This window comes from Corapipo altera, unplaced genomic scaffold (assembly GCF_003945725.1).
Source record: "Corapipo altera isolate COAL_440 unplaced genomic scaffold, ASM394572v1 23b, whole genome shotgun sequence".
Taxonomy (NCBI): domain Eukaryota; kingdom Metazoa; phylum Chordata; class Aves; order Passeriformes; family Pipridae; genus Corapipo; species Corapipo altera.
The window spans coordinates 6,426,510-6,447,206 of NW_020884885.1; the positions used below are offsets into that span (position 1 = coordinate 6,426,510).

Consider the following 20,697-nt stretch of genomic DNA (forward strand, 5'->3'; position numbering starts at 1 on the left):
GACATTGAGGTGCTGAAGTGAGTCTAGAGAAGGGCAACAGAGCTGGTGAAGGGCCTTATGAGAAGCAGCTGAGGGAGCTGGGCTTGTTTAGCCTGGAGAAAAGGAGGCTCAAGGTGTAGTGAGGTGGGGGTTGGCCTCTTCTCCCAGGCAACAAGTGACTGGATGAGAGGACATAGTCTCAAGTTGCACCAAGGTAGGCTCAGGTTGACAGCAGGAAGAATTTCTTCACGGACAGCGTTGTCAGGTATTGGAACAGACTTCCCAAGGAGGTATTGGAGTCACCGTTCTTGGAGGTGTTCAAGGAACGACTGGACGTGGTTGACAAGGTGTAGATCTGTCAAAGGTTGGACTCGATAATCTTGGAGGCCTTTTCCAACCGTAATGATTCAATATGATTGTGTGTGATTCTGCGATTCAGACGATGAGCCGCCATCCCCCCCACAGCTCAGCGCGCCCGCCGGGCCGGGCTCGGGGCATCGCCGCTTTAAGGGGGTGTCCCAGCGTTTCCCTGTTTAAGGCCCGCGCGCGCGCGGCGGGCCCGGGGCGGGCCCGGTTGCTGTCGGGCGGTCGGGGCGGCTCAAGGTGAGCGGGAACCTCGGGGGTCCTGGGGGATGGAGCCGTGCCGAGGGTCCGCCTGGGGGGAGCTCGGCAGAGTCCACTCGGTCCTCCTTCCCGGGAGTCGTTTCGTCAGGGATTAGCGCCTCCTCGCTGCGGGGCAGGCGGGGACCCAGGTGTGGCGCTTGGAAGAGGCTGCTGGGATTGCCCGATCCCTGGAACGAGAGCGGGAATGGAGCTTTCCTGAGCTCCCGGATGCCGGGGCAGTGGAGCGATCACGGAGGAGAGGAAAGGAGAGGAGAGGGAGAGGAGAGGAGCCCACGGCACCTCCAGATGAGCCCGTGGGACCGACCCCCCTGCGCTCCTCTCGCCCCTCTCGGTTTCCCTCTCCGGGGCTGTTCTGTCCGCAGCTTCTGACACTGATCACGACCTGCCTGCAGGGGCTCCTCCACCTTTGGCAGCAGTGATTTCTAACGTGGTCTTTAGGCATACCTGGGAAAGTGGATAATCAGTACGCTCTCTGGGATTGCTCTCACGTGGGAGCCTGCATACTGCATCATAGGCTTCCCCCCCCCCCAAAAATCCCGTCAGGTGATGCACCTGCCTTTCTGGGAACAGTCTACATTCTTTATGTGAAATTCTGCTAAGAAAAAAATAGGCCTTGTGTATATATACTATATAAATATATGGTATTTTAAAATAATTTTCAGCAACTCCAATACAACTATTTATAAAAAAAAAAAAAAGCCCAAGATGCAGTACCTGAGAACTTTTAGTTTGTTTTTTTTTGGCACCTAAATCTGAAAAAGTAAAGTTTATATAGTCCTATTGTATGTAGATATGAATGTATACTTACTGGAACTTTTGCTCTGTATGTCAGTGAAATCTGATAAAAAGCTCAAAAATATTAGACTTCTTGAAATATATAAAAAAAAGATGGCTGGATCAAGATCCTACTACTATGGTCATTCTTTCTTTTTCATCTGCTTTTTTCTTGGAGGAAAGACTGCATCTTTCCTCAGCCCTTAACAGTGTGTCAGAAAGCCCACATGAAGAAAACACTGTGGGAGGAACTTCACACCAGAGAATTCAGTGATAAGACATGGAACATTAGGAAATCTGGATTTATTAGTTCAGTTCATGAAAGTACTCAACCTTTTTATGGCATGTGCTTTTCTCCATTCATGACAGTCGGTATTGATTCTGGCTTGTGATTAATTAATATTCATCAAATGTAGAGCTCCTTAGGGATGTGGTGGAGACTTTGGTGCTTAATCCTCTACATTTTCTTTTCCTTTTCCATTTACCTCACCTTACTAGTTATACTTTTGGTGGTTTTTTTTCTTTTTGACCAGTCATTCCTGTCTCCATTTCCTTGGTTCTGTCCCATTCATCATTCCCAGTTTCTTCAGTTCTCTCTCCACATGCTGTTTCTCTTTTGTGTGCTTTACTGACCTTTAAGTTGCTATTCTTGCCACGTTTCTCTGTTCTGATTCCTAGTCCCAGTTCTTCTCATTTTTCTTTTGCGCATTCCTCATTCAGAGTCGTTCTTTCCTGAGATTTCTTTTCTTGAGTTTCCTCTGAGGATCCTTGCTCCAGCCATTTTGATACTGCAGTTTCAGAAGACTTCCAAGTATTCTTGTCCTCTGTTTAAATTGACTGCCTCCTTCCTTCATACTGCCTGGGCCTAATACAGGGCAACCTTCTCTTCCTTTTTTTTTTTTTTAACTAGGCTGCATGTGGCATGGGCCTTAACAACTTGAAAGCAGGTGAATCATTCTGGCAAAAGTATATGTAACTGAAAAGTGTGTCTTACAGGCAGTCTCAGAAACAAGTAGTTCTAGGAACCAAGCCTAGGACAAATGAACAAACTGGAGCATTTTAGCATTGAGGAATTTATTTAATGCTTTTAGAAGGAGTTGTCATGTGTGTCTGCAAAAATGGGGAAAGGCAAGGGAGCAAAGGGATAAGAATAAAACTGGGCTAAAACATACTTATACTCCCATGCAGATACTGCTGTTGTGCTGCTTAATGGTCCTGTTGTACTTATAGTATGGGTCAGATAGTGTGAACTTGGCATAGAATGATGATGTTAAAACTTGCTATTGATTTTTACTCTATTTGATGTTAAAGTGTAAAACCAACTCAGATTGCTTTTGTTTGGAAAAGCTAAAAAATGCTAATGTGTGCTGCTTTGTATTGTCTTTTAAAAAAAATCAGAGTCAAAAGCATCCTTCATGTTGGCATTATGCATGTATTGGAAAAGATTGTGTATATGATGCAAATCCCCTTTATTTCACTTTTAAAAAATCCGTTCTCTCTCTCCAAAAGCTTTCCTCAGTTTACAGTGCTAAAGGATGGTGCCTCTGCTTATTTTCTTAAGTCACTTGCATATTGTTTATAAGGTGAGGAAAGCTTGATTCGCAGTATACTGTGCTGTTAGTGTGACCATTTGCTTGTGTAATGGTGTTGCTGACTTCCACTGTAAGTGCACTCATATTTAGAAATAAATGGTCCATCTGCAGTGTTGTATTTACTGTGACAGTTATCATAAAATGAGTGACAATTCACTTGCCAGCTTAGCTTTCTGTCCACCCACTCACAATGTCTGGAAGATCTTCAAATTGAATTAGTACACATACTCCTCAAACAAAAGCTGTGAGAATGACCAGGGAAATAAACAGCATTTTTATTCCCTCAAAATGTCAGACATTCAAAGAAGTAGTCAAAACTTATACTGGATACTTTTTCCACTCTTTTTCTAGTCTTTTTCTAGACTGTTGTTCTAAATTGTTTTGTCCGAAGAACTCTGCAGGTCACTTATTTTTCACTAATGTGATGCTGTAAAGACATGTTTGAGGTTCATTCCTTATAGCTTGTAGCCTCCTTAGGTCTTGAAATACTGAAAAGAAATTAACTCTAGAATAAATTTTGCTAAATAAGTAGCTTTTCAAGTGCAAACACAATCAAGTGCTAAACCTTTTTTTTTTTTTTTTAATAAGATACTTGTGTTTTGAGTCAGTTGTGGGTTTTAGAGGAGAGGGAAAGGCCAGGGACACCTTTTCTCCTGATAACTTTTTAATTATGTTTTCAGCACTCCAGGCTGTAGTTTTTGATGGTTTGTGAGTGCTGTAATGTAAACACTGTAATGATACAGAAGAAGGTTCTGTATTTTGCAGTGTTCAAAGAATAAAGGTGTTGGATAAGTGGTGATGATGTACTCTTTCAGGGCTCATCTTTTAGCTTCACTCCAATTTGCCGTTCTTGTCAGCAAAATAAACGTTATGACAAAGACATCAGCTATCATGTTTCATTCCATAATGTCCTTGGTTCATGTGGATGTTGGTTATTTATGGCACTCTGCTGAGAACAGTAGTAACACTTTTATTTTGTATTAGCTCTGAAAGCATGTAAGATCATGATTTTTCTCCTGTTAAATCTGGTTAATTCCCTCTTTATCACTTTGCATCTCACAGATGCAAGACCACAGATTTACAGTCCTCTTTTAAACTGTTTAAAGTCAAGGAAAAATTATTCTGTAGATCAGATCAAGTGGAAATCTAATTCTTTCTTATCTCTGGGCCAGACCATTTCTTAGGAGAAAATGCACTGCTAGTAGGAAGAATTGCTGTTTCACACAACACATCTTACACAACAATCTCTTTTTATCAAGTACCTGCAAACTGATATTCTGACGTGCCTGTGTGCCTTTTATTGAGTGGCACCTGACTTTGCATGCAAAGCTGTCTCTGTGTCTTTTGGGTGGGAACAGAGTGTTGTCAGTCAGCACACGAAAGCGAATCAAACACATTTCCTGCAGCCTGGTAGGAGGTGGTGATGGTCTTACAAGGAGCATGGGACATTATAATTTTCAGTCTTTCCAGCATATGCTACTGTGAAGTTGTATAAAATCTGGGCTTTAACAAGATAAACAGGGAAACTCCTTACTCACGCATTTATTTATTTTATGTGTGAGGTTGGTTTAAATGATTCCTTGTATGATTCTTGGGCATGGATGTTGAAGCTGGTGAGGCTCGTGTTTCATCCCCAGTTTCCAAATTACTAAGTACTTTACCCCCATATTCTTTTTTTGAAGAAAACTTATGTTTCAGTCCTTCAAACAACATTTTCTCTTGTAGAAATCCAGTGCGAAATTGCTGCAAAGCAGGGATGATTATACAGAGAGTAGTGCTGAATTCACAGCCTGGTATGTATTTCTCTCCGATAAAGAAGCCATTGCGTGTGTTATGGTTGCCTTATGCTCCAAAATGGTGAGGGTAGAAACAGGCACTAACTTGAGATATTGGCATTTGTATGCCTTAATATTTCATGCAGCAATAAATAAAGTTTATTGTGAAGTGCTTTTATTTAGTCTGTGTATACAGATTTCTAAACGCTTGGGTGAGAAAAAAAGGATTAATGCATAATATATGAGAAGACTCTTAAGTGTAGGGGCTCAAAGGGAAGAAAGATTAGCAAACAGCTTTTTAGTTCTGACATTTATTCTTTTTACATTTTAAGAGATGACTAAAATATTTTGTTACTATTAATTTTTCCTGCTTTTTAGTAAATATTGGATCTTTTATTCCATGTTTCAAAGTGTTTATTTTTTAAATTTATAAATTTATACTCTTGAGGGTTTGTTTACTTTCTTGTTTACACATTTGCCGTGTTATGGATGTCAGCAGAATAGTCTGAATAGGAGTTCTTAAATTTTCTGTTGTAGAAGACATTAAGTTTTGCAGGGAGTATTGTATGCTGCTTAATGCCAAAATAGTCCTAAGCAGTCAGAACTATTGTTTGACCTGCAGATAAGTCTTTCAAAATGTTCCAACAGTAGCCTGCTGGAATTGTGCAGTCACTCTGACTTAAAATATACCAGGGTGTCTGGCTGTCTCCTTTTAGTGCCAGTGGATCCAGTTGTCAGTCTGATTGATCTGCTGCATGTGGTACCAACCCGAGGATGAAGGCTCCAGTTCTGGCGCTCTTGGCACAGTTTTACAGGTGTTTCTGGGAAGCTTTAATTTAAAGAGGTCTGTCTGTATATGCGAAGGGATGCTCTTGAAGCATATGCATGTGCAGTGGCTGTGATCTGTATTTCCTCAATCCTGCTTGAGTCAAAAGAGGCAGAAAGATAGTTTAAAACTGGTTAAAATTTATGGTCATTTGCTGTTGGCAGAATAGTGCATGATGATTTTGTTATGTGTGAGAAGTCCCAGTGCATATTTTAGTTTTGACCACTAGGGCCTTTTCAGCGTATAAGAGTATACAGAACCATTTTTAAGAATGGGAACAGTCCCTGATTTTATTTTTTTAAATTTGCCCTAATTGTTCATAACAATCATGTGTAGCAAACAGCATGGAAACTGAAAGTTGGTAGGTAGTTTTATACCTGAGTAAATATATAATCTAACTTACTCTAAAAAGGACTACCTTGAAAAAAGGCCTTCCTGTATTGATTAAGGGAAGGTCTATATTGATTCATTTATTTGTTTGATTTTAAAATAATTCTAGGGAAGAATGGAGTGCCAGTGGCTGAAAACTTCCGACTAGAACAAAGTACAATAGCGGATACGGTCCAAGCAGGACAAGTGCGTGTTAAAACCCTCTATCTCTCTGTGGACCCTTACATGGTAGGTGATGGACTTAGGGCTAAGCCAGAATTTGTTTTATAACATGCCTTCAATTCTGTACCTGTCATGATGTTTAACACTGAAGTTACTGATTATAGGACTCCAGTATATCTCTAGTATAACTTAATAATTGTATTCATTCTGATGGAGTTATGTTGGGAAAGAATTCGGCTTTAATGTGCCTTGGATATATGTAGAAATATGACTTTATAGAACCAGGAAGGGACTGTGAACCCTGGTATACCATTACAGATTTGTTTGTATCAGCTTTTCCTTTAACCTTTAAAATTCTATAAGAATTTTACCTTTCTTATATATGTATTTTCCAATTCTATACAATTGTAAAAATCATGTGGTTGGGAGAGTTGGGGTTGAAATAAAAGTGAAGGTGGAAGAAGAACCAGAGAGACACAGTCTTTAAAAGTTTGCTATGAAGAGAATTCTGAGCATTTATTCCCTGCATAGATGGAGATAGTAGAAAAGTCTACATTTCTGGAAAGTAGGTTTAGCTTGGGAGTTAAGAAAAAGTTTAATAATCCTGAAGTACTAACTTAGGCAACAGGGGGAGATATAGAGAAAATACTTCTGGTTTCAAGATGTTTCATTAAACAGATCTCTGTCAAGGATGGTCTACATATGTTTGGCTGCCCTTCAGTGCATAGGCACGGACTAAGTGATTTGTGGGTGTTTTTTTCAATCCTGCATTTCTAAGATTCATTCAGTTAAGGAATGGAATTTGTAGTATTCTTGTCAGATCTGAGCCAGTCATCTTTGGTTGCGTGGATGCCTTTGAGGCAACATCTATAGAATGTGTTGGCTTTGGTAACACTGCCGGGAGGACATCAGAATGGTCCATCCTCCTTTTGTACTGAGCAAACAAGGGGAAAGATAAGACAAGACTATAAATATTTGGGGCTTATTGAGAGATTTTTGAGGAGCCCTTTGTGTCTGAAGTTTTAAACACATCTCCTCAAGTTAAAGCCTTGTCTTTCAGCGCTGCCGAATGAATGAGGACACTGGCTCCGATTACCTCCAGCCCTGGCAGCTCTCTGAAGTTGCTGATGGTGGCGGTGTTGGGGTTGTGGAGGAAAGCAAGCATGATAACCTCGCTGAAGGAGACTTTGTAACTTCCTTCACCTGGCCCTGGCAGACAGTGGCAATTCTGGATGGAAGCTTGCTCCAAAAGGTAATATAAATGCAAAGCCGGGATTGTCTTTTACTATTTCTTTTACTAAACCTTTTTTTTTTTCTAAATAACTGCTGATACTACTAGTGTTAACTACTGTTAATGATACTAGTTTTTAGTCAAAAACAAGCCAACGTTATTTGAACAACTAGTTTTCAAAAGGCAGATCCAGTCATAGGTGCCAAAATCTGTATCAATTTCTCTTTTTTCGTAGCAAAGAAAAATTTAGATGCTTTTGTTGGTTAGCAGGCATGCCAGTATTATTTAAACTGTTTTTTTTTAAATAAATTTGCCTGAAACTCCTTCTGTTAATTAATTCTGATAATTATTCTAACTCTAGTAGAACTCCTGATCCATGAGAGTGTAGTTGTAAGACATGAAAAGCTTTCAACATGTTTAATTTAATTTATTTCACTAATATCTTAGTAAAAGTTTTACTTGAGATTTTACATCCACTGAGGAAAGGGTATTCAATATTAAGTTGAAAGTGGAGAGGGAACAGTGCACTAGATATATTGTGTTGCTCACTCTCTTGTAACACAGAAAATGACTGTAGTTAGAGAATTTATACTTTCCAATAAACTCCTCTCTTTAGGACCCTTTGCCACTGATCTGCAATCACAATATTTGATAAAATGGTGAATTTTCATTCCTTATAGGGATTGTTCACTTGCTGGAAACTTCTTGTCTCCCAGCTGCTTTTTGACATTTTCATAATTTAAGTTTTTGTGAGTGGCTTTGTTTAAAAACTTTTTCTAAAACTATGGAAATATAAAGTTTTTGTATGAACTTGTTGTTAGGATAGAGCTAGTCTAGAGATAGCTCCTACCTACCGGTTGTGCCTTGCCTGGAAAATATCCTGAGTTAGTCTTCTATCCTCAGGGAATGAAACAGCAAAACCTCACCTTAAAAACAAATGAAGACCACACGCGTTTCTGTTTCGTAGCTTGTTCCACAGCTTGTAAATGGACGCCTTTCCTACTTTCTCGGTGCAGCTGGGATCACGGGACTGACGGCCCTGTTGGGTGTCAGGGAGAAGGGACACGTGGCTGTGGGTGCAAATCAGACGATGGTGGTGAGCGGAGCAGCCGGTGCTTGCGGCTCTTTGGCTGGCCAGGTAGGATGGGCTTAAGACACATGAACATACTCTGTGACTGAGTGTTGTCTTCTGGAACATGCTGAAACATGCTGGTTACTAAACACGTGGATAAAATCATTGTAAACATGAGTAGGTATAACCCCACGGGAAGAGCCAGTTTCACAGATTTGGCACACACTCTCACTGGGAAACATTTTAGATGTGAAACTAAGTGTCATGAAACTGGGATAGGAGAGAGCAGCCCATGGTGATTACTTGTTGCTAGCATATGTAAAGTAGATGGTGTAAATACCTGTATTTATATATATTTATATAGTAGCCTGCCACCTCAACACTGTCTTTGTATTGACTAGTGACTTTAATTTTTTTTTCTGTAGTCAGTAGAAAAAAATGTGGTAAACCCTTCTTAGTGCTGTGTTCTGTGACATTCTTTGTGTTTTGAGGTTTACAGCCGTTTTGTCCTTCTCAGTTTGCTTTGCACACTGTTGCAGTGTGTATATGCATATCTACAAATATATATATATAATACATACTCATATACACAAACACAGTAGCTATTAAGCAAGCTTTAGACTTACTAATAGAGAGAAGCTATGAAGAAACAATGCATAAGCAAATGGATGAAGAATGTATTTACATCCATTGTCTCATTTTTTTTCCCTTTTATTAGCTAAGTTATGTTACTTAGCAGATGTAATTGTATACTATATTTGGTTCTCAAGTACTGCCAGTCGTTGGTGACTCCACAAATTAAATCTTCTACAGTCAGTGAGTTATGGAAAGATGGCAAATTGTATCTGCCTCTTATCTAGGTGTGAGGAGGGAGTGACAAGAGGCAATTGTGTCACATGGGATGGGAGCATGCACTGGACTTTGCTGCCTGTGGTTTAGTGGATGGGGGATAACTGTAACACTCTGAGGTCCCCTTTAACCCACTGGTACTTGTATGCAGATGAATGATTTGACTTGTCTTTATAGTTTGGGGGTTTTAGTTGGTTTGTTGTTATTTTTTTTTAACTGTGTGCCTGCAGATTGGCCGTCTTGAGGGCTGCTCTAGAGTGGTGGGAATCGCTGGCACAGATGAAAAGTGCTCCATTTTGGTCCAAGAAATGGGGTTTGATGCTGCTATCAATTACAAGAAGGAAAATGTGGCAGAACAGCTACGTGAACTCTGCCCAGGTGGTGTGGATGTTTACTTTGACAATGTTGGTGGAGACATCAGTGATACAGTTATAAGTCAGGTGATTATTCCAGCTGTCAGGCTTATTCTAGTTATTCTGCAGTGTCTGCATGCCCAGCTTTGAATTAATTCATACTAGAGTCCATTCTGTAATACAGCAGAGCAGGTTTTCCACTTCAGTGATCTAATCCAGATGCCGATCCTGGTCTTGAGGAGAAATCAGATATTTGAAATCAGTATCTGTCATTTGGACTAACCTGGCAGTACAGTAACTGAAACATGATTTCTGCTTCTTGTCTCTCACATCTTAGGCCAGGAGACTCAGTAATATTCTATAAAAACTTTATCTATCAGCGCAGTAATCTTGTCTTTTGCCAGCTTTCGTTTTCTGGCTTGATGCAAGACTAGTTCTGCAGAGCCTCCATAAAGACTTCATTGTTAACATACAACCACTCTGTGTCATGACAAGGAGACTTCAGTGGCAATGCCATCTTTGGGAGTTCTAAATCACAGCTGTATCCAACAGCTGTATTAAATTTCTCTGTCCTATTACCCTTCTTCTGAAAAAAGGGCACACAGTAAGATAACAATTTCTTATATTCCTTTTATTTAGTGCCTTTTTAAATTACAGTAGGCTGTATAGCATTTATTTTTTCACTGTTGCCTTGCATTTGCCTATTTGAGTGCTGTCATAGGTTGAATGAGACTGCGTGCAATTTTCCCACTCTTTTACAGGAAGTGTGGGTGTGGCTCATGTGAAAGTTTTGCAATATAATCTATTGCATCTCTAAAAAATTTAATTTTTGAGACAGAAGAATGTAATTTTTCCCACTTTGTGCTGTCCCAAACAGATGAATCAGAACAGCCATATCATCCTGTGTGGACAGATTTCTCAATATAACAAAGATGTGCCTTATCCTCCTCCACTGCCTCCTGACATAGAAAAAATACAGAAAGAAAGGAACATCACAAGGTACATTTCTCCTCCAGAACTAATGACCAGGTTCCAGGTCAATTGCACATGTGTTGTTGTGACTCTGATGTTTGGAAGGTAGTCTGTAGATCCTCAATAGACAGTGTAATCTGAGCAGAGTGTTTCCATGCCTAAAAAGGAAACTGTAATCACAGTGTCAGTAAATCCCTTCTCTTACATTTATCTTGATCAGCATAAAAAATGGGAAGTGATTATGTTACATGCACTCATACATGTCTGTTGTTACACTTTTTTTGTGGCTGATAGATGTAGTCCTGGAATTTCTAATAGATTCTTTAGTACAAGAGAAGGTGTTGCTGTGGTTCTCAAATGTGCCTTCTCAGAGTGCCTTCTCTCAAAGTGCAGTAATTCAGGCAGAGAGAAAATCAAATATTTTTGAAGTAAGGATGCAGCTGATGCAGTTAATTTTATTGAAATTACATTTTTAGTATTTGGAGGTTTTTTTATATAATGGGACTGTAGGTGTGACGTATACAGGTAAAACAGTTTTGCTATGACTCTGTGAATTGCTGAATCTCCTATCAGGATTCAGATGCAGCTAAAGTAGAGATTGGGAGCAGAGTCTTAGGAGAGTTTTCAGTCATTGCATTGCAGAAAGTTGGGGAGACTTTTGATTTCTGTGCAGATGGATTGACCTCTTCTAATTAGAATTCTTTTCTTGTCCCTGTTACTCTTGTCTGCATTTCAAAAAATGGATAAAATTAGTAGAATACAATGCAGAATTTTGTCAGGATGTTGCTACAAGTAATTATGATTTTTGATGATCATTTCAGTTTCTTGATTGCTATAGGAAGCTGTGACAGTAGGATATCCAAATTTTTGAGTAGCCTGAAGTTAATTTATAGTCACCATCTAATTGCAGCCCCACTAATTATTCTCTCTACTACCCAAAAAAAAAAAAAAGGTAAAAAATAATAGGAATTTGCTTACATTTTATGGACATTTGCTTATTCTGGTGATATCAGTTTTATTACTCTTATCTCTGGTACTTGAACAGAATTACTTGTCTAAGACAGATGTTTCTGTCAAGTTTCCACTTCAGGGAGCTGTCACAACAAGCTGGCAAAGGTCTGAGCTACATCTCCTTGTAATTTGTACTCATAACCCTTCAGTTTCAACAATGCTGTTTCCTGAAAATTTTTTGTAAATGTTTTAAAATGTTTACCAATGTTTCTTAAATCAAAACTCATTCTTTTCTTTCACAGGGAAAGATTCTTAGTGTTGAACTATATGGACAAACATGAAGCTAGTATATTACAACTCTGCCAGTGGATCCAAGAGGGTAAACTGAAGGTGAGAACTTTTGGGTTTGATCTATGGCCTCTGATACTATGTCCTCAGATCATGGTCTGACTACAAGAAGACCAGTGTCTTTGTCCCTGGCTCTCTTACTGTGCTCAGAATTGGACAGACTTTCTTAAGAATGTGTAAGTATGATTGAAAGCTTATAAGATAGCACTGTTTTAGAAGGTACCTGTGAGGATGGTCTGGCTAATATGAGAGACTTCTCTAATTACGTGCTGCTCATGTCTTTATTTCAGTTTTCTTTATTTCAGTATAGAGTGCACTTTTTACTTAAAGGATCAGGCCTTCAAAAATATGACTTTCAAATATCTGATCAGTTAAGTGTCCAGAATGCTTTTGAGGATCTTGTCTGAAATTTTATTTCAAGCTTTATAATCATCATTTATTATTTTGTGATAGGTATATGCTTAATCTATACCTCCAGACAGAGGTCTGTCTGAATTAGTTTTTGTTTCTTCTAGTGATCAGTAAATTTTCCTGGGAAAATCCTGAGATGTGAAATTTTGGCAGAGGCAGGGATCTAATTGAAGAATTAAACAGTTCCTGTTCTGAATGAAGAATTAAATCACTTGCACACTTCTGAGAAAATATCCATATCTCTCTTGATAAAAGAGTCTGGTCCAAACAGAGCACTGTCCATCGTAGCAAGAGAAATCTTTAGATTTTGGTAATTTCTGTGGCAGTTTCTTGGGATGTTTCTAAGAAATGTGAAATGCTAATCTTGTTTGAAAGAAACTAAAAGGACTTGTTTGCACTGACAGGTCAGAGAGACCATGGTAGAAGGCTTAGCAAACATTGGTGGTAAGATTTTTGCATCATTTTCTAAGAATAATAATAAGCTTATTAAATACAATGACATTAGAGGTTAACTACCTCCTTTGTTTTATTTGGTAATTCAGATTTTTGTATTTTTCAAAACCATGATTTTTGTTATAATAAAATATTTTTTAATGAGGTATTAGTGTTCTGTAAGAAAATTAATTTACATTTATAAAATCACTGAATATAAATTTAGATTTATTTTTTTTTTTAGGCTGCTACCTTAGCAGCTGACGATAGTCATCCTGATCTTACTGGTTTAATGTGCTGCCTGTTTCTTAGAACTTGTGTGTAAGAAAATGCTGTTTTGACAACTTTGAAATTATACTTTAAAAAAGCTCAATCTCTAACAGAGGTTGTTATTGGATTTGCTAACAAAAAATAAAATGAAATGACCCCCAGAAAGGGCAAAGCATATTAGAGATTGCTAAAGAAAGTAAATTTTTTTTTAGCGGAACAAAATATCATGTAGCCTGTTCAAAATATTGTAACAAAGGAAATATAAAAATAAAGGAGGTCTTGTGACATGAACCATGTGATCAAAGATGTACTGTAAGAATGCTTCCCTGTCAAGTAAGGGGAAAGAGTATGATTTAGTCCATTTAGTCTTTAGTCCCACAAGACTGGAACTCATAGAATTAAGAGATAACCAAATCTTAGAGATTCCAATTTATTCTAGTCATTGCTAATTGCTGCTTACTGTTATACATATGTATTTTGAAGGAATTTGGTCAAATACAGCAGTCATATTTCATACTTTCATGTTTTGTTTACTCAAGGCCTATTCTTTTGTACCAGCTTCTCACAATATTTATAAGCCTTTTCTCTCACAAAGGCTTGTAAAACCCACAGCATCTGGGGGCTCTCCAGTCATGCCTTGTCTCTCTTTGATGTTTGCATGACATATTACAACAGCAGCAAATGTAATCGTTAATTTGTGTAGGGTCAAACAGTTGCTTATAAATCAGATTTTTTTAATTATGACACAAAGCTACCCCAAAATGGGATCTCTCCTTTTTAGGGAACTGTTTAATATATTTGCTTCTACCATTTTTGATTTCTTTTTTAAAGGTTACTTGGCACTAACTTATTTTATTACTTCTCTTGAAGCTGCTTTCCAGTCCATGATGAGTGGAGGCAATATCGGAAAACAGATCGTCTCAGTTTCTAAGTAAAAGTCATTGGTTTGAGAAAAATAATTACACTCTGTCTCTAATAGTGAGGAATCTTTTACTTATACTAATTTCCATTTTTTAAATAAACCATCAAGTTGTTCTGTGTGAATTGAAAGCAGAGATTTTGGGATGCTAATAAACTAAATAGAACTGCAACCAGGAATGCAATCATTTATACTTGAAATGAGTAATACATTCTTTGAGGTGATTTTGACAGTTGCCAGCTATAACCCTTGCACATATTTCATGGGTATGGTTTAAAAATCAGAAAATCCCAGTGTTGTCCCAAACACAGGCTCATCACCTGGTCTGTGTATGATGGCACTTCACACACCAAGGCAGTAACCCTCAAAGGGCTGGCTCACCATCATCAAAACTTTACACTATTTACACATTTTTAGCAATCAGCATTCATGGGTTACAATTTACATGGCTTTTTCATTAGTTAGTGCTCAAACCCTTATTTGCTGGTTGTATCTCTTGCTTCTCATGCTAATTATTCTGCATATGCAGTTCTTCCCTCCGTTCCAGTCAGGGTCCGTTTTGAGTAGATGGTTAATGGGTTGGTGGTCACCATCTCACCTGCTGGAATTACCTTTCCTGCAGTTACTGCTCAGTCCTGCTGACTTCACTCCTGGTGGCTCTCGTTCAGACAGCCCATTCATTTTGGGATTGTGTTCCATTTCCCTTAAAACAAAGGATTAGGCAAGATACAAATTTTACTATTTAATTGCTTAGTCATATCTGCCTAGCTATAGCTACTGACTAACAACCAACAAATTGCAAAGTTTGGTTCAAATCTTGAGGGACTAGATATCACTAGGAACAATTTCCAGTAAGTAATTTGTATACAGACACCTAGTTTTGGTTTTAGAAGAATTTACTAGTGTAGATGTTCTCCATTCCCATGCTAGATTGTCTCAGTGCCCAGGAACTTCTCTAGGAATTTTTAATTTACTAGTGTAAGTTTTCCCTGACAGTTCAACCAATCCAGCTAATCATTTTAGAACATAACTATTCTTATTTTTTCCAGATAATTGCAATAAAAATTTCATTTCTAGAATGCAAAGTCTCTAATAACAAAGGTATTTCCATTTTGCCATCTGAAGCAAATTTCCACCAATCTGTCTTATCCGTTCTCTGTATTGTGTCATTATATCCTCTATTTTCAGAGCCCTTGAAACCTAATTCAATTACAATTCCCTCTGCATGCAACCTGAGACCTTAATCAGAGATAGTTCAGGTGTAGGGTGATCCTTATTTACTCTTTTCAATCTTTGCATTCCAGACTTAAATGAAGTTTTCTTTTTAGAATTCCTTTTCTAAATTTCACTCTATCTTATATTTATTATAATCTCCTCATTTTCACTAGTTTTACTGTTGTTTTCACTTCTCCAAGGTAACAGACAGAGAATCTCAAAACAGGCTGCCCAATGACAGAGGTAATGTTGCAGACACTTGATTTTCTGTTCCCTCAGTAATTTCTCTTGGCTCTGAATTTTTAGTCTAACAATGCTCTTTTACCATCTCAGTGGGGAAACTTGAAAAATGAGCAGTCAGCTGAACTGTCCACAGAATGGGTTATGCATTAAGTGACTACCAAGGTCAAACTAAGTGGACTCCAAGGACTGGGAAAGAAAAAGAAACACTGCAAGAAAATAATTTTGTGTGCTGTGGAAAGTAAGGGTATCAGAATTGCCTAATATTGTTGTGAGCAATATGAAAAACAGTCCTTTCATTTCCTAGTGCCTAAGCTGGCCCTGAAAGAAGGAAGCATGCAGTGATGGATGCCATAAACTTTGAGGAGAAGAGACCTGCAGTATAGTATTAGATTGTCTAAAATAATAATAAATACCTGTATATTTCAGAAGAAATTTCAACTATGAACTGTGGTGAATTTCTATTGTATGAATGTAAGAAAACAATCATAACAATAAGCATTGTTATGCATTTTTCAACTACAAAACTAGGGGACTGGTTCACTTTCAGCTGGATTGTGAATCCAGTTTGTGTCCCTAAAAGTGAGATCATCACTCAGTATGCAGTAAGCCAATCTCACATACAGAGCCAAGATCTTTGTTTCTTTATGTCTGTGCAGAGATGGCTGCTGGGTGGCAAATCCACCAAGCCAGCACACCCTCACTATGACAGGTGCTTATTTTTATACACTTGGAAGGATTAAAAAATTGTCATTTCCTGTATAGGCAGCCACCTAAAGCTATAGTCACTGACTTTGCTTTTCCTTGTCTCCATTTAAAGATACAGTGCACTGTTGTTTTACCTTGCATGCTCTATCAGGAAAAGGCTTACGTGAATAAGGGGTGATCTTAGCCTGTGAGCAGGTATTTTACTATATTAATGAGCATGAAGTTCTGATAAAGTTGTTCCTTGGCTTTGTAGTTTGATTTATACTGTTCTTACTTCTCCAGTCACAATTCTTGGTTTCTGTATGTTTGGTTATTCCCTCGTTTTTCATAAGTCCTTTTTCCTGTCCTGTAGTACATTAATTTTTTAACCTTCTCATGGTACTTTATTTCAAGAACACTGGAATAGAAGCCAAAATTTTTATACAGTAACTTCAGTATGTTGTCATAGTTGGCAAACGAAAGACAGAAAGCAAGAGGTGAGCAAAATTCTATGAATTCCTGCATATTGACTGTTTATAGATGAATAACTCAGTTGTGAAAGTTAAGCAGTGCAGGCTTGTATGACTTGGTAATTGATGTGTATATTAGAATGAGAGGCAGCAAGAAATGCAGTGATCCTGAGCACTGTGTCTAGACTTGGATTCCTGTCAACTGGATTTAATGAGGAGAATGCTTCTGGGAATACAGCCTTTCCAAACAGCGTCCCCAGTGAGTGTGCTGATGTGCCCATTGTCCCCTTTCCTTTCTTTATTTGCTCCTACATGCATATGCCTGATAGGAACATTCAGGTTGAAACAGCATCACCATCACTCTATGCACCCTGTGTTCTGCATTCAGTTTCTACCAGGCAGATTAGCCTTAATGCACTCTAACACATTTAATCTTTCTAAATAAGTCTCCTCATCCTTACAGTTCATTCTTAGAGCAAATATGTAAATGCAAAACAAAACAGCCCACTCCAAATATGTGACCAGTCATTAACAGTCCACATGACCAACCATAATACACACACACGCACTGCAGAAAATCTGGCTTTAACCTGAGGCTCCATTGCTGCTGCTTCTGAAGTTTGTTATTGATGCAAAAATATTTTTACAAATGAGAATACTGGGTGCTTTTTGGGGCATGGTGTCACCATGGTTTTTTTCCTATTTTCTTCTACCCTTGAAGGCTAACCCACATAAAAGTTGCAATGTCCTATAACATGCATTTCTCTATATATGGCATCCTCCAGTCTATCAATTTGATTTCCATTTCAACAGCCTGTTTTGAGAGAAATGTCTTTTATTCTTAAAACTGAGGACTGTTCTTTTTTATTCCAGCCTGCTTGGAAGGAAGTATACATAGGATAGTATTCAAAGCAAGCTAATTAAATACCTGTATATTTCAAAAGGGACTTCGGCTATGAACTGTGGTGAGTTTGTGTTGTATGAATGTAAGAAAGCAATCATAGTAATAACCACTACTAAACAGGTGTTAAAATGTTAATTTTTTTTCATATGTTATGGGTGAAAGGCTCAGTTTAATATATTTATGTTTCCAGAGTTGCATTTGTTTGTCCAAAGTACAAATTTTATTCTTTTCAACCATATTTGCTGAAGAGCTAGTCGAGAGCGAGGTCGTCTCTGGCACTGTGAGTTGACACACCTTCCAGAAGTAATCATCCTCTAGGAAGTTATTTTTCACAACTGAAACAAACTGTGATAAAATTATAACATTCCCAGCAGTATTATTTTTACAGCAATTGCTTAGTAATCCACACAAGTCATAAATCTATTAAGAGTTGTGATGTGAGGGGTGATCCAGAGTGAGATCATGCTGAGGTATTGATTCTTTACTGTAATAAAGGCAGCCTGATTGCAGCAGCATTCCTGGAGTTAGGTAAGCTATGGAAGGCAATACAAGTTCTAGGAGCATTAGTCAAGAGCCTTTGGGAAAAAAAAAAAAAAGATGGGGACAGTCAAAGTAAACTTCATCCTGATACCCTCAATGTTTAGGATTCTCATGGAAGTATTTCTTTACCTGTGAATCCTGGTTCATGTTACCTCCTAAGAACAAAGAAAAGCCAAAGAGAGAAGATTCTTTAAACCAAGTGCCAACAGTTATAAAAAATATATTTTTCTCCCTAATTTCACAATTATTGTAATAGTGTGGCTCTTCAGCTGTCATATATTTTGTACTGTGAGAGGTGTCATTTAACAAAGGGTAACAAATAAATGGTTACAAAAATCCAGTATGATTTGGATGTAGTAGATAGTTAATCACTGGCTCTAGAAGCACCAGTATTTATAAGTAGGAGTTGTGTGACAGTTGTTCCTAAAGTAGGGTTATTTCATCCAGTGTGCAAGAGCCAATCAATACACTGAGTCGAGATATTTGATTTTATTGCCATACTGTAGAATAGGATGCTAGGTATCTAACACTGTTGTCCCTGAAAAGTGGAATCTTTCAGCTGGTGTGCAAAGCCAGTAGATATACAAGGTTGAAGGGGGTGCTAGGTGGTAACCCCCAAAGCTAGCACATTGAAGGCCAGAAAATACAAGCATATGTATACAGTTCTGTTGAGGCAATATGGACATGATGAATCAACACCATTATTTGGCTAAGCTGCATTTGGCTTAAATTTCTCTCACCTTGATTTAAAGGTGCATTCTAAATTCATTGTGCAAGTTCACTGGGTAGGGGTCTTCACAGGCAGAGAGCCTCGGCTTCAGAGGTGTGGTTTTCACATTATAACCTGCTAAGTTCATCCAGAGGACACAATTTCTGAAGTTAGTTGTAACATTTTTAACCCCCAACCTTCAGAGGCTTGTTTGGGCTGGTGTAATTGCTGCTGATTTTAGGAGCTCTCTAAACACAGACACATAGTCTAGTTTAGAAAGGAGACATTGTTATAATTTTTACTATTTATACATTTTAGCAAACAAAGGAATTAGTGTCCATTTGCTACAACCTGCATAGTCTCTTATTAATTACTTCTCTACCTTCTATTAATGATTCTCTTGCTTCTCATGGTTATTAGTCTGTATGCTCAGTCTTTCTCTTGAGTCGGTGGGTTTCTTGGGTTGGTAGTCTGTGAGTCTGTGGTCGTGATTTCCACCTGCCAGAATTACCTTTTACCCAGTCACAGTCGATTTCAGCACAGTTGCTGAGTTGGCTTAATTAGTTTCTTCCTTATCTTGGGGGTTCTGCATGTCCTCGTGGCCTGTAAATTCTCCATTCTTCATGTCCGCCATCAGTGGTACATCCTTATTCCCAAGCTTTGTTAACCTCCCACTGTGTCTGAGATCTTTCAAGCATGCCAAGCCCTAAACTGTCAAGGCCAACAAGTAATTTGTCTTTCTAGCACCTGGACATCGCTTCGAGCTGGCTTGTTCGCTGCTGTTTCATGGATTAAATCTTCTTTCTTGTTGATTTGGTGTGAAAGTATAAAAAAGATTAAACATCAAAGAACATCCTTTCTTAAGAAAATTTTCACGTATCTCACATTTTGCACCAATAAGGCAGGACTCTGTGTCATAACCCCCTTCTCATTCCCTGTAACTCTCTGGGCAAATTGTTAACTATTTCTTATTTATGTCATGCATTTCACAGCATCTTGGATGTAATTCACCAATTAACAGAATAATTCCTTCATAAGCAAACAGCAACATGAAAAATTACACATACTTTTTCCAAGGGACTTGGAAACAAAAAAGACAACCAAATGCATTTGGAAGACACTGTCAGATTTTTTTTTCTTTCCAAATAATAATTTCAAGTGTACTTTTATGCAGATTAGAAAACCCAACCAAAGCAACCCAACTAGAGTGTTGTAATAGAAGCTTTTATACTATGAAAGATTGATTTGTCACAGATCATACTCATGTCCCCCAGTAGTATGTACAGTACTTACTTCAGCAGTCTGGTTGCACAGTCTGTCACGTGCTTTGCTCACATCACGTAGCTCTCATTTGTCCAATAAAGAGCTTGTAAAGGACTCTTGACTTCAACAGACCTCTGTATTCTCATGCTTACCCTGAAACATCAATACTATTTTAAACAAAAGAAAACTATATGCCAGAAATAATGAATGCCAAAGGCATTTGCTTCTCTTCAAATAGAAAAATCAATAAATATTTTTATCCACTACTCATCCATAAACTGGAAAAAAAATGCCATAAATCATCTAACACAATGAGATCTTACACTGATGCTGACTGATGTAAATGCTAAGATACATTACAGCCAATATTGTGTTATCTTCTCAGTAAAAATGCAGCCTTTTAGACAGCAGAAGAGCTTTATTTAAAAAGAAGACCAAACCCAGGCAATTCATCAGGACAACCCAGGATCTGTTATCACTGGAATGTCTTGCTTCAGTCTGCTATGTTGATTTGTGTCTTCTGGGCACCACAGGCCAACAGAGGAGCAAATCCAATTTTCTTTAAAGGCAGGATCCCAGATTTATCATAATTTATCTATTTATCTGCATAGTTGTCAGGGGTTTGTCCAGTTACTAGTAGTTATTTAAGTGAGTGATGATTCTAGGAGATAGTTTGCATTTTACGAAACCCATTTATTTTGTTTGAATTTGAAAGGAAGACATCCTGTGTTGTGCATTT

General features: G+C 38.2%; 1 protein-coding gene across 4 annotated transcripts in view; it reads left to right on the forward strand.

The window, feature by feature from the left end:
- The first annotated feature begins 541 nt into the window (after positions 1-541).
- PTGR2 (prostaglandin reductase 2) overlaps positions 542-20,697 on the forward strand; it is a 33,995-nt gene continuing 13,839 nt past the window's right edge. Inside the window, exons 1-11 of one of the 4 annotated variants that reach the window (XR_003527473.1) lie at positions 542-582; positions 4,695-4,762; positions 6,070-6,188; positions 7,183-7,374; positions 8,321-8,491; positions 9,505-9,714; positions 10,505-10,626; positions 11,853-11,940; positions 12,714-12,753; positions 13,882-13,989; positions 17,416-17,507. Coding sequence is in view for 3 of the 4 variants with exons in the window: in XM_027642003.1 (XP_027497804.1) it covers positions 4,726-4,762; positions 6,070-6,188; positions 7,183-7,374; positions 8,321-8,491; positions 9,505-9,714; positions 10,505-10,626; positions 11,853-11,940; positions 12,714-12,753; positions 13,882-13,946 (1,044 nt within the window). In the remaining variant the exon portion in view is untranslated. Of the gene's footprint in view, positions 583-710; positions 732-2,886; positions 2,961-4,694; positions 4,763-6,069; positions 6,189-7,182; positions 7,375-8,320; positions 8,492-9,504; positions 9,715-10,504; positions 10,627-11,852; positions 11,941-12,713; positions 12,754-13,881; positions 14,103-17,415; positions 17,508-20,697 lie in introns of those variants that run through there. The other 3 variants (XM_027642004.1, XM_027642003.1, XM_027642005.1) reach the window with 3 other exon arrangements.